At 44.2% G+C, this 13,647-nt stretch overlaps 1 protein-coding gene across 1 annotated transcript; it reads right to left on the reverse strand.

The window, feature by feature from the left end:
• Positions 1-74: 74 nt before the first annotated feature.
• LOC129087649 (putative serine protease 46) lies at positions 75-7,147 on the reverse strand. The gene is made up of 5 exons (XM_054594594.1): positions 7,066-7,147; positions 6,237-6,414; positions 5,842-6,101; positions 4,928-5,091; positions 75-329 (listed from the first exon to the last, which is right to left on the reverse strand). The coding sequence occupies exons 1-5, from the start codon at positions 7,145-7,147 to the stop codon at positions 75-77; spliced, it is 939 nt and encodes a 312-aa protein (XP_054450569.1).
• Positions 7,148-13,647: the final 6,500 nt, after the last annotated feature.

Genomic DNA, 13,647 nt, shown 5'->3' on the forward strand with positions numbered 1-13,647 from the left:
CGTCTCCACTCCTCCTGCGGGTGGCGGGCAGGAAGAGGCTGCCTCCTCCGGGAAAGGCCACCTGGAAACAGCGCTCACAGGAGCCACAGGGAGCCCAAGGAGCCCAGCAGGAGGTAGCCAGCGAGGAAGCCGGGGCTCTGCACGGCGAGGCTGTCCCTGCTGATGAACCTCACGTCAGTGATCTGCTTCTGGATCCACTGGGTGAAGTGCGCTGTGTTGGTGTAGATGTCCGGGAAGTGGTGCTGTTTGCAGCTGTAGCTCCAGCTCTCCACCCCCACCTGAATCCAGGTCTTGTTCACCTGGCAGACCATGGAGCTGCCGGAGTTACTCTGTGGAGCGGAGGAAGGGTGCCATAAGCGGGGGTAGCAGGAGGGTCTCATTGCAGACCCTGGATGAACGTGCCCCGTCCCGGGCCATAGCCTTAGCGTGAGCTATGGTAGGCCTCCGCTGTCCCTCACAATGCGATTTGGCTGTGAATATGCTCTGGGACACGGGAGCTCTGCACTGGGGCCCAAGCTCGGGACCCAGCTGGCTTCTGCCTTCACTCTCCCGCTAACTCTCTGACCTTTGCTCCCTGGCCCCAACCTGTGCCCTCTGCTTATATCCTGGAGGGCCTCCCAGGTGGTGCCCTTGACCTTTTTCTTTCCTGCAATACTGCTTGCAGGGTGAGCTATTTGAAATGCAAACCAGCCCCTATCTTTTTGTGCAAAGCAGGTGCAAGTGTAAGAATAGCGTTTACCACAGCATAGATCAATCAAGAGGTAATGGCTAAAAAAAAAAAAAAATTAAAAAAAAAAGGTAATGGCTATTATTTCTGCTGATGGTGGGTTTATGATCTTTTAAAAACTTTCTTTATATTCTTCTGTATCATTGGAAAGTAATAAATTAGAAAAAGCAGAAAAACAGTTCTCTCTCTATAGATATAGATACAGATGATATAGATTTTATAAGATCATGCAAACCAAGATTTATAGGACATAATCTAATGAGACACTTAAAGGGAAAAAATAATAAAACTAGACCTAAAAACATAAAAGAAGACCTACATGCCTGTACAAGCATACCATTGTTTCTGGCTGAGTCAACTTAAGACCATGGAATAATATCAATTCTCAGCATTTGGCTTCTTACAATATGGGAGACTTGCTACCCTGCCCAACCTTGCTGAAGATAACTAAATCCTTGAGATTATCATTTTAAATGCATGAGTGAGCTGGCAAGAGAATAAAGGTTCCTCAGAGTCTAACACTCAAGAGAAGGCTGAAACCCAGAGCATCTGTTCTGTTTAGAACCAACTAGAGGTCAACACTTAGCACATCTAAGGAAACCCTGAATAGTAAGCAGAGAAAGAGAGAGGCTTCTTAGAGAGAGTATTCTCTTAGAAATTCCAGGAGGCCCAAGGGTTTCCTTGTCTGGCTCACCCAGTCGCAGCTCCCTGACAGTCGGGGAGCACAGGTACCCCATCCATCAGGCACACCAGAGGAAGGAGGTGGGTAGGGCTTAGTGAGGTTTAAATCAAACCAATTTTCAAACTGAGCCTTTTACTAGGACAGGGTGTTTATTAATGGAAAGTGACTGAAACGTATGGGCTCTGCCCAAGATGATGTCTGAGGGAGAGAAAAAGATTTGACACAGGGCACGTGGGGGCAATAACTTGAGTGAATAAAACCGCTTAATGTGGATTCTCTAACACATTGAGACATCTTAGCAAATGAATAGACAAACAGATATGTAGCACAGTATCATTTATGCAAATTAAAATACACCAATAGCAACACTATGTATTTTTCAAAGATATAGACATCTTTAAAGACACGTGTTAAACAGGCTGGAGCAGGAGCCTCTTGCAGGGAGAAAAACTGTAAGCTGAAGGGGAAATCAAGCCAGTGATAACCACGCTAGCGATGACAGCGTAGGGTCCTTCTCCCTGAGGGACGCGGTGAGAGGCCTCGGGGGGCCCCGAGAACTCAGAGAGAGAATGGGAGGTGGTGGGAGAGAGAGATGCTTGTTTGTGGGCATTCTCTCATCAAAGTGAAATAAAGCCAGAGCCCAATAACAAAATGTGAACTACCTCATCACAGGAAAAAAAAAAAATTGACTTTCAAAAATGTTAAAGTAAAAACAAAATTAAAATCCACAATTAGAGTGTAGAAAGATAAGAACACAGCATATCACGAAGTCCATGGGATGCGGGCCTGAATTGCACAGAGTCCTGGTCTAAATACTTTTGATATCAAATAAGAGACTAAAAATAAACTATTTATTATCTTCGATTCTTTACCACTGCACAGTTAGCTCAAGTCACTAGAAAAGGAACTCATAAAGACCAGAAGAGGATAATCCATGATTAGAAGGCAGAAAAGTCATAGGCCTGAGAAATAAAACCAATAGCTTGTTCTTAAAAAACAACAAAATAGATAAGCACCTTGTAAGTCTCACCAGGAAAAACAGGAAGAGAAGGAAAATGCAAATATTACATGGTGTGAGGAGAAAAGAGATGAGAACCACACCCGGGGAGAGTATATTTTCTCAGAATCTGAAGAATGTTTAAAACTTCCTCTGGATAGATTTAAATTTTGGATGAAGTGAATAGTTTCTAAGAGAATGCAAATCCTGTAAGTCCAATAAGCATGGGTATCCTGAAACATGGCCCAAGAACTACCCCCTCAAAGGAAAACAGGCCTATGTGGTTTCATCAGCAACTTCTATCCAGAGTTCAAGAAGAAGATAATTCATTTCAAATGTTCCAGAACATGGTACATTAGTGAATCACATGAAGCAATCTTGATTCTAGAACTTAACAAAGAGGGTGCCTTCCTCAACACACCTTAATGGAGCCCGGCCTCACTGGAGGAAGAAAACAAGAAAAACACAGAGGCTGTGTGCACCGTGCCGAGCGGACCGAGCCACACGGAATTGCTCGTTCCCAGGCCAGTAGCTTTCCTGGGCCGCGCTCCAGCGTCATACTGTGCCGGACCCAGGATCCAGCACAGGCTGTCTGTTGGGTGAATAAATAAATTAAACATGTTTTAAAAAAAGATATTATAAATCTGAATCTATCAAATGAATGAAACAGAAGTACACCATGACCAGGGAGGGACGGCCCTGGCGCGCAGGGCAGCCGGACGCGGGGAAGGAGTTCTCCCAAAGCCTGCGCCCGCTGAGTCAGAGCGGACGGTCATCTAGACAGCTGCAGAAAACTCACTTCACAAAGCAGGGCGCTCTCTCCTGAAATAAAACGCCACAACAGAACAGAAAGGAGTGGCTCTCTCCCCAGAGATGAGGTGCCAAAATCGCACCACGCTTCCTGACAGAGCGCCAGAAGCACTCCCATGTGGTCGGCAACAAGGAAAAGAAGAGTTGTGATTTCAGGTTGTTCTGGGGAGAGGTACCCAAACTAATGAAAGAAGTAAAAATCATGGGGGAGGGCGGGGCAGGAGATGAAATTATTACTAACTGCAGCTCATAGGTGTGTAAAACTGGAAAGCCCAAGAGAGTCAACTCAAAACTCTTCGATCTAATGAAAGAGTTCAGGAAGCTGAACCCCCAGATGTTTTCCATAAGAGGATGAGTCTGGGGGATAGACCTGTAGAAAGTGAAATGAAGAAAAGTCCTCCCTCTGCTAAAGACGAAGCTGGAGACATTAACTCTAGCTGTTAATTCAAGTTTAAATATGTGTGTGGAAAATATAAGATGATCAGTAGCAGAGTGAAATTGAGATATGACACCTTCTAAACCAGTACAGGGGGTACAGTGGAGTGGGAAAAAAAAAATCAAAGCAAATTGTAAGGCGGGGGAACAAAAAGAGCATTCTTCCTGTTAAAGGAAAGACTCCCTGATGTGCTGAAAAATGGCATCTAGTTTTATACTGTTTATAAGAGACATACCTAAAACAAAACGGCACAGCATCTCCTGATAGACAAGAAGTTGTTTTAGAATATAGTTCTTGACATTGTAACAGACAAAAGGAAAAAAGAAATACAGGACATACACATAGAAAAGAAAGAGGCAAATATATCATACAAACTCTCAAAATTAAAGAGAATCAGCTAGACCCAGGAAGGTTGCTATTTATAAAAGAAAATTAAAAAATCAATCTATAATACAAATACAAAATGCAATTAAAAAAAACATACTGCTCACAATAGAGATAGAAAACTACTAGGAATAAACTTAAGAGGCAGCATGCAGTAACTACATAAAGTCATAAACTCCTGCTCTAGGGACATAAAGAAATGGAGCAAAATAAAAAGTGAATTTTCCCTAAAATTATTAATGTCCTCTAAAATTGTCACATGATTTTCTTTTTTACATTGCACAACAATTGTTCAATTAGAATGAATGTGGGAAAACTGCAAGGTAAATTTTCTAAAGGAAGAATAATGAAGGAGGACTTGCCTCACCAACTATAGGGTGGGGCAGAAGTAGGTTTACACTTGTCTATATGGAAAATAATACAATAATTAATAAGTAATAGTATGAGAATTAACTTTGTATTTTGCATACTCACATACATTGTACAAAAAGATTTGTAGAATGGCTAAACTCAGACATATTCACCAAAGAGTATATGGTAGACAGAGCTAATTAATGAGTTAGAGCTGCATGTATCACTATGGCTAAATCTCAAAAACGATGTTGAATAGAAGATGCAAGAGGCAGAAGCCTGTTTATAGAATGAGGCCATTTATGCAAAACTGGCCCTGCCAGTGCCCGGCTCAGACCCAGGCATGTGACGGATTGCTGTTCAGACACTCAAATGACTACGATCTTCACCGTGGACAGGAGCAGGGTATTTTCACCCCAGTTTCACTGACTTAGGAGCTGAGCCCTGGAGAAAGGAGGTTTGCATATGGTCTCCCAGGGTCATGTAAAAAGGCAGGGTCCCAAAAGCCCCCTCCCTGCCCCGGGGCCACACACGCCACACCTGACAAGAGTCTACACCCAATTCTGAGCTGGTACACAGCATGTCCTTCCCAATGAATGTCTTCCGGTCCTTCAGGAAGAGGAACTGGTACCGCTCCTTGCAGATCCTATTGTTTATGATCCTGACAGCCACCTCCTGAAGACTGTAGGGGGCCTTTGGGGTCTCTAAAGAGAGAGAAAGCTTGTCTTGGCATCTCTTCAACAATTTGAAGGAACTCCACCTTGGGGTTACCCACATTCCCTGAGGTGGTAGGCAGGGCCATTTTCTGGGGTGACGACTTATAAGGCCCAGCCCATAGCCTGACTTTTGGAAAAGCCCAAGCTCATTAACAAGAATAAGCAAAAGTCTCTCAGGGGGCTTAGAGCAAGGCCCAGGCACTGAAATGAAGGCAAGGAGAGAGGTTACCCCAGGAATTCAGGGTCCGTGAGAGTGAAGGGCTGATCACTGCTCCGTGGCTCCCTGACAATGGGGCAGGAACCTGGAGCCCAGGGTGTGCCACCCTCTGGGAGACAGGACCCCACAAAGGCTTCTAGATTCTAGAACCCCAGAGTGCCACCAACAGGCAGCAAAACTGCAGAAACTATAGGTGTCTTGAGGCAATAGGTGTCCGGCTGCCCAATGCCTCAGCGCCCCCTGTCAACAGGGAAGCCCATTACTGGTCAAGGATTAATTTCCTACCATGCCGCAAGGTGACGGCCTGGCATCGGATTTAACTTTGGAAGCTGAGGTCCACGGGCCACGTGTCTCTTCTACACTAGAGCACCGTGTGTGTCTTCCTATTGACAGAGGTTAGGAGAGGGTGCGGCACGGTGCGGGAGAGCTCAGGACACATTTGCTGGTGGAGTGAGCGGATGAAGGAAGGAATGAGCCCATGGTGGAGTTGTGCTCTGGAAACCCGGCCTGCCTCCACTCACGTTGTATATTAGGACGTCCCCACACGATCATCCAGCACAAGGTTCCAACAGATGGCACGAGTTTGATGGCAGGCAGGCAGACAGGCTGGACGAGCGGGGACCAGTAGATGGGGTCCCTGAGCTTCAGGAGGGCAATGTCGTTGGACATGAGGTTCTTGAAATTCTCGTGAACCACAATGCGAGAGAGTGGGAGCTGAGTGCCGTTTTCTGGGAGGTGTTGGACCCCCACCATCACGGAGTACTGGTTGGGATCGATGGACCTGCAGGGCCGTGGGTAGGTGGCGGATCATCAGCAGGACGGTTGCTCCTCCCAGGGGTCCCAGGTCCACCAGGGCCCCCCAGAGCCCCCCAGGCCAGGAAGCAAAGCCCCTGGGCCGCCTGCCACCCTGACTGACCTCTGCAGGCAGTGCGCGGCCGTGAGCACCCACTGGTGGTGGATGAGGGAACCGCTGCAGATGTACGCACCCAGGAACAGGATGCTCACCTGCCAGGGCCACTTGCCAACCTCCACCACTTTCCCCTTCACCACCCTGCAGGACATGTTGGTGTGACCGCAGCCCCAGAACCAGGGCTCTGAGGAAGAAGACAGAGAAGGGGCCGCGCCAGGCCTGTGCAGACTCTCAGGCGGCAAAGGCAGCGCCCGGAGCCCTGCCCATGGCAGACCGTGCAGGCAGACGGGCCACCCTGCAGCAGCCACAAGCAGCTGCCCACTCCACACAGTGGGCAGGTGACCCTGAGCCAGGACCGCCACACAGAGCTAGGGGGGTGCCAGAGACGTTCTGTCACCTGGGGCCCCAAACTTTTCATCCCCAAAGAGCCTACTGAAGGCTGGTATTGGATCTTGACTCCACGGGGCACTTGAGTTCTCTGGCTTCCAATGGGGAGGGGGTGCTAACAAAGCCCGCCTCCCGGGCTGTCAGGACATGAGCCAGCTGACGGGTGCCTTACAGAGGGTCAGCAGTCACCCACACAGTCATCCTAGTGTGCCCCCCAAACAAGCTCAGCTGCTCCACAGATGTTAGCTTGTGCCCCGCTTTTAATATGATTCTCCCCTTGTGTTCATGTTACCCTGCAAACTGGAACGGCCTCGGCACTGTCTGGGTCCCCGGGCTTGGCACACCATGAAGTCCAGTGAAGATGCACCCATCAGGTATGAGGGCAGCGGACACAGACAGCCAGGCAAACAGACCCCTCCTGCCCCTGTCCATGTCCCCAAAGCCCTACCTTCCACAAAGAGGGAAGTCCCAAGTCTTCCAAAAGAAAACGGTGATGCGAAGCCCTGGAGATCTCCTGGCCCACACGCCATGGCAAGCTGGTGCTCGGCCACCTGGCCCTACTAATGGGATGTGGGGACAAGGCAGTGGCTGGGCATCTCCAATGTGCGAGAATTCTAGAACTCAGGATTTGTTTATTCAGGGTAGCCAGGAGCCAGCCTCTGCCCCACGGTTGGGGGCTCTCCCGGCTGGAGCAGCATCAGGACTGCTGAAAAGGAGACAATGTGGTCATGGCAGGGCCCCACGGGGGCACGATGTGACGCTGCCACCACGCGCCTGCCTAGAATGGTGCCCCTGGTGCCTGGCCCCAAGCCTGTGACAGCACCCGGTGTCTGGCCCGTGGCAGTGCCTCCTGGGCTTAGCCTGAGTCTTGAAGGCATCCCTGGATGCCCAATCCCGAGGCTGTGACAGCACCCCGTGTCTAGCTGGTGACGGCTCCTGGTGCCTGGCCCATGAGGCATCCCTCATGTCTGGTCCAAGCTCCTTTCTGACACCCTCTGAAGGCCCCTGGAAGGATGGGGCCTGAGGCATGGAGAATGGGAGGGCTAGTTCCTGTTGCGGTGACTGAGCTGCAACTAGAGTTTTCCTTTTCCCCCCGGGGTTTCACAGTTTCAGGAGAAGAGGTCCTGGGAGGAGGGCGGCCGGAGTTCCGAACCTAGGAAGGCGGCGCGAGGCGGCAGCTCGCAGGCCTGGGTCTTCATGAATCAGCAGAATAAATGGCATCTGGGGGCTCCTCCCCACCTCATTCCACTGAGGTCCCCTCGCAATGGTCTCATGCTCCTCACACTCTCCATGGGGGCAGCTGGCTCCTGCCCCACACCATTGCCAGTGTCGTCGGGGACACGGAGCACCGAGGTTGTTCACACGCTGCTGAGGAGATGCAATGGGGCCACTGCTATGGAGAGCTTCAGGATCACGCAGGAAAGCAGGCGCCGCGCCGACCCCACACAGGGCCGCTCCGCTCCCGGCTGCATGCCCTGGTCCCGGCCCGCACCAGCCGGAGGCAGCAGAAAAGACACACAGCGCTGCAGGGCAGAGCCCCAGCGGAAGCCACACAAGTGCCTTCAAAGGCCTGGTGGAAGCACAGAGTCCTCAAGAGCGAGGACAAGGGACATGGTAAATCTTATCAACATATTTTCAAGTGAAAGAAGCCAGACACAAAAGGGCACATAATTTATGAAATTCAAAAACAAGCAAAACAAACTATTTTTAGGGATACATGGTAGACAATCAAGGAAATGATTATCCCTACAATCAAATTTCCTCCAGGGGGAAGTGGCAGGGGGAGGGGAGAGAGAGAGAGAAATATGTTGTGGGGAACAATCAATAAAACAAAGCCAGATAATTGAATAAAAACACATATCCATTATTACCACCAAGGTGAAGACCAAAAAAACTTTAAAAGTCAAAGATTCTTTTATTGGGTAGAAAAAAAATCTACTCACATGATAATTATTAAAGACCCACCTAAAATAAAGTGACATAAAGCAGTTGAAAGTAAAAAGATGGGCAAAAAATAGTAAGTATATGTAAGCAAAAATAAAAATGACAATGTTAATTTCTAAAAATGCGACTTGTCATAAAAGCTTTAAACATAAAAAATTAATTTATGTTGGAAAATGATAAATATTATGACTGTATAACACCATAAAGTTCTGCTCATAAATAACATTAAACATATAAAGCAAAATCAACCAGTGATTCATGAGAAATTGAGAACCCTCACTTGTAGTGGGAGAGTCTTCAACTCTATGTCTTTGAGGAATGAAATATCTATAAAAATCAACCACACACTAGACTACTAAGGAAACCACAATAACTTCCCTAAAAGTTGACCTAGTTTGGCCCACATTTTTTACCATGATGCAATGAAACAAGGATTTAATAATAAAAGAGTAAGATAAATAAACCAAGTTATCTGGAAAATTTTAAATAAACTTAATTTATTTGAGGAAATAAAAACATCCTATAAACTATTTAGAAAATACTAATAATTAGAGTAAAAAAAAATTATTGTGTGTGTTCAAGGCAAATCCATTACCATAGATGTATTTATTTTTGTGTATCAAAAATGAAAATAAATGAATTAAATGCTTGAATAAAGACGCTATTAAAGGTACAAAATAAACCCAAGGAAAATCTGTAGTAAACATGTACAAAATATAAAATTATACCCAAATCCATTAGAACAGCATAATTAGAAATGAACTCTATGATATGAGCCAGATCTTTGAAAAATGCACACAAATATTAATTAGAACAAAGTCATACTGTATAATGATAGGGCATATACCCCCTCAAGATGGCATAGTAGGCACAAACCTTGCTCTCTCAATGGCACAGCTTTGTAACATAAAGTAAGAATTATTATCACTGCAAGAAGGAATAGACAAAGTCTTAATTCCTGTGGTAAACCTCTCAGAAGTCAGCGGATTACACAGACATAAAATATGGGAAGTGTTGAGAGGATTTGAATAACACAATCAACACGCCTGATCCAAGTTATAGCTAGAACTCTGTTTCAAAACACACAACACTTTTGTTTCAAATGCACATGAAACAGGCACAAATAAAACCTCAATCAATTCCAAAACACAGAAATAATTAAGTCCTTATTGTGATATAATTTTTAATAGAGAAAAAAGAAAAGCTTCTACCCTTTCCCCAAATTATCCATCAGGAAATTAAATAATACCCGTCTATTTAACTCGGGTTAAATAAGAAATAGAGTATGAAATTGAAAATATAAAAATGAAAGACAATGAGGTCAGTACATATCAAATCCTATGAAATATGGCCAAAGTAAGACTCAGAGGGAATTTTATGGGATTAAGTGAAAATATTAGAAACCAAAGAAGTCTATAATGATGAACTGAGCATACTCAAGAAGTTAGAAAAAGAACAATAAAATAAATCATAGATGTTTCCCTTTCCCTTCTCTCTGGAATCAATAAAAAAGAAAACAATTACTCAAACGTAAATGCTTGGAATTACTAAAGCTAAATGAGCTTTAATGAAATAAAATGAACAGGCAGGAGCAGATTTGATCACTAAAACCAAAAGTTAGTTTGCACCATTCAGGAGTGCCCAAGTAAGAGACACTTCCACTCAGACAGGCTTAACATTTCTGTCTCCTCTCTTCAGTGCTGGCAGCTGCATTCTGAGATGGTCCCCTTGTTGAAAAATGTTTGCCAACAGCCCACCTGCTCCTGCTTCCTCCTCTGCACGCAGAGGGAGGGGGTGTGGCTCTGGCTTAGAAGGGCCTGATGCTGACAGGGATAACCCACTGAGGTCAGGTGGCCGGGGTAGGGGGCCATGCCAGCTGCATGTAGCAGTTGTGTGCCACCCCTCCTGGGAGCTGGCAGTGTGACTGCTTCCCCCTGAAGCACATGAGCAGCATGGCAGAGGGGGTGGCTTGTTGACCGGGACCTGGGGTAACATGAGGACAGGGTGGATACCAAAAAACTGACTGACAAAAGCGCACCAGATGGTTTTTTGAAAACATCTATGAAATAGACCAAAATCTGGTGATTCTGTCTTTAAGAAAAAGGGGCCCTAACCAGAGTGGCTCAGTTGGTTGGCTGTCATCTCACAAACCAAAGGGTCTCAGGTTCAATTCCCAGTCAGGGCACATACCTGGATTGCGGGTTCAGTCCCCGGTTGGGGCACATGCAAGAGGCAGATGATAGATGTGTCTCTCTCACATCGATGTTTCTCTCCCTCTCTTTCCCCCTCCCTTTCCCTTCTCTCTGGAACCAATAAAAAAGAAAACAATTAAAAAGGAAAAAAAGGAAAGGGAGTACACATATAAATAATATTAGAAATAATAAAGGGGCCATAGTTCAAGTTTTATACATCATCAGTTTGCAATTTAAATTCTAAGTTAAATTAAGTGATTTTTCTATACAGAAATTAATGCAAAAAGAGGTTGAAAAACCCAACCAGGCCAATAATCATAAAAGATATTTTTTAAATGGTCAAAGATTTTTAGAAAAGGCACCAGGCCCAGCGAGTTTTATGTGCACAATCCACCAAACCTAACGTACCAATAATGCTGTGTTATACATACTGCTCTAAGCCATAGGAAGATACTAGAAGACTTCTCAACATGTTTTAAGAGGCTAGTATAGCAATGACACCAAACTTGAACAAAGGGTGGAAAAAAAGGAAAACTATAGGCCAATCCAACATTGGGACAAAAATCCTAAACATAACACCACCAAACTGAGTCTACATTGTATCATAGGATTCACCTAAGAAACCCATTGAGATCTAGTAGTATATTTTATTATGTGAATAAATAAGAAAAACCATATAATCATCTCAATAATTCACTACTGAGTCACCAGGGCCAAAAACAGTGCCTGGCACAGAGAAGACTCCCAGTAAGTGTATGTGGAGTGAATGAAAGAATGAAGCCAGGATGGCACATGAACTCCCAGCATCATGGCCACCACTTCCCATTGTGCTGGGGGTCTCTGGCAATGGGATAACAAAAGAAATAGAAATGATATGCTTTCAAAAAGGACAAGATATAACTGTCACCATTTTAAGTAATTTGATGACCCCAAAACTAAGCCAAGATAATCCACTGAAGAGCTAGTGAATTAAATAAGATAGTTTTGCAAAATGGCCAGGAATCAAGATCACTATTTTTTTTTTTAAATCCACCAACAATTTTAAAATACTTCACATGTAGAATTACAAAAAAATGTACTGGGAAAAGATATTATCCACAACAAACATAGCCAAAGCTTATAAAATACTTAAAAATAAACTCAGCATTTTTCCAGACAGCCATGAATAGAAGTGCTGAATGAATGGAGACAAATACCATATCCCTGGTTAAGAAATCAATACTGCAGAAATGACAGTTGTCCCCAAATTAGTCTGTGCATTTAATTTCAATTCAAATACCAATAGAATTTTTAACAGAAATAACAGAAACAAACTGATTCTAAAGCTGGCCTGAAAGACAAACTTTGAAGATGAGACAATGAGGATGAACAATGAAGACAAATGAAAGACAAACAATGAAGATGAAGATGAGATGAAGGAGAGTTTCTGCTATCACTTAACAAAACATTACATAAAGCTGATTGAAACAGTACAGCACTAACCCAGGGACAGACTAACCCAGGGACACAGATCAGTGGGCAAATAATAGAGATTTAAAAAACATACCCATAGATATATTAAAATTTCATTATTACAAATGTAGACATTCAAATCAGCAGGAAAAGGATGGACTCTCCAGAGAACAGTGTCAACAGAGTTGGTCCTCCAGTTGGAAATTGTTAGATCCCCACCTCACACCACATATAGACAGAAATTTCAAATGGCTTACACAGTTACACATACAAAATAAATTTATCAAAACATTAAAAGAAATATAGGAAGTTAGCTTTTGTCCTCTGGAGGTGGAGAAGACCATCTTAAGTAAAGCTTTACAAAACTTGTAAGGAGAGTAAAGACTGACGTGACTGTAATAATTTTAAAAGTGTTTATGGAAAAATTACCCATCCATTCCATATATTTCTAAAAGACCAGTGGCTCACTGGAGAAAATATTTGTAAAATTGACAAAGGCTTAATATTCAGAAAAGCTGAAGACCTTCCCATCAGAAAAGATAAGCAACCCAATTGTTAAAACAGGCAAAGTATAGGAACAGAGGATTCACTTGAGGAAAGGAACACGTGTTTTTTTTCCAATAAACACATGAGAAAGTACTTTACCAATCAAGAAAATGCAAATTAAAACAGCAATGATATAACTTTCTACCACTGGATGGACATGAGTTTTAAAGATTAATGATACCCACTTTTAGCATCAGGGGAAACTCATTCTTGTATACAATGGGTGCAAATATAAACTGGTTCCATTCTGGGCACAGGTGAATTTGATAGTATTCATCTGAAATGATTAAATTTGTGTTTCTTTGGACTGTCCCCCCACCACACCTTGTGCATGCAGGAGGGTATTCACGACGGCCACTATGCTGACAAGCCAGAAACAGCCTAAAAAGCATACTGGTTAGGTGACCTCTGTCACCTCGCACAGAATACAGGCAGTCATGTAAAATTAGGCATCACTCTATGTACTGACATAGGTTTTCAATTTTTTTAAATGTAGGTTATTAATAATACATATGTTTAAAATCGTTTATTTAAAATCATAAAGATATATTATTTTAAGGACGCTACCAGTGATTGCTTCTAGGTAAGAGAACAGCACTGTGGTCGGGTGGCTGAGAGGGGGAGATCTTTACGTGTATTTCTGAATTTTTTAAGTAAATTGGGGGAATGTATTCCGACATTGCTTATAATTTTTGTTTAAAGTGAAAGAAAAACTAGCCATGAACATGTAATGCTTTTGTAATCAGTATTTTTAAATGCCATTTTAAAAAGTCAAAGCTGATTTGGAGCACTGTATGGGGGTCCCTCCCGCTGTCAGCTGCCCCCTTACCGCATGCTCACTTCACAGATGAGGAAACTGAGACCTCAAGCCCTTTCCCTGTGCCCCAGCCCTGGTG

This window comes from Pteronotus mesoamericanus, unplaced genomic scaffold (genome assembly GCF_021234165.1).
Source record: "Pteronotus mesoamericanus isolate MK-2021 breed Mesoamerican mustached bat unplaced genomic scaffold, CSHL_Meso_final scaffold_533, whole genome shotgun sequence".
NCBI lineage: Eukaryota > Metazoa > Chordata > Mammalia > Chiroptera > Mormoopidae > Pteronotus > Pteronotus mesoamericanus.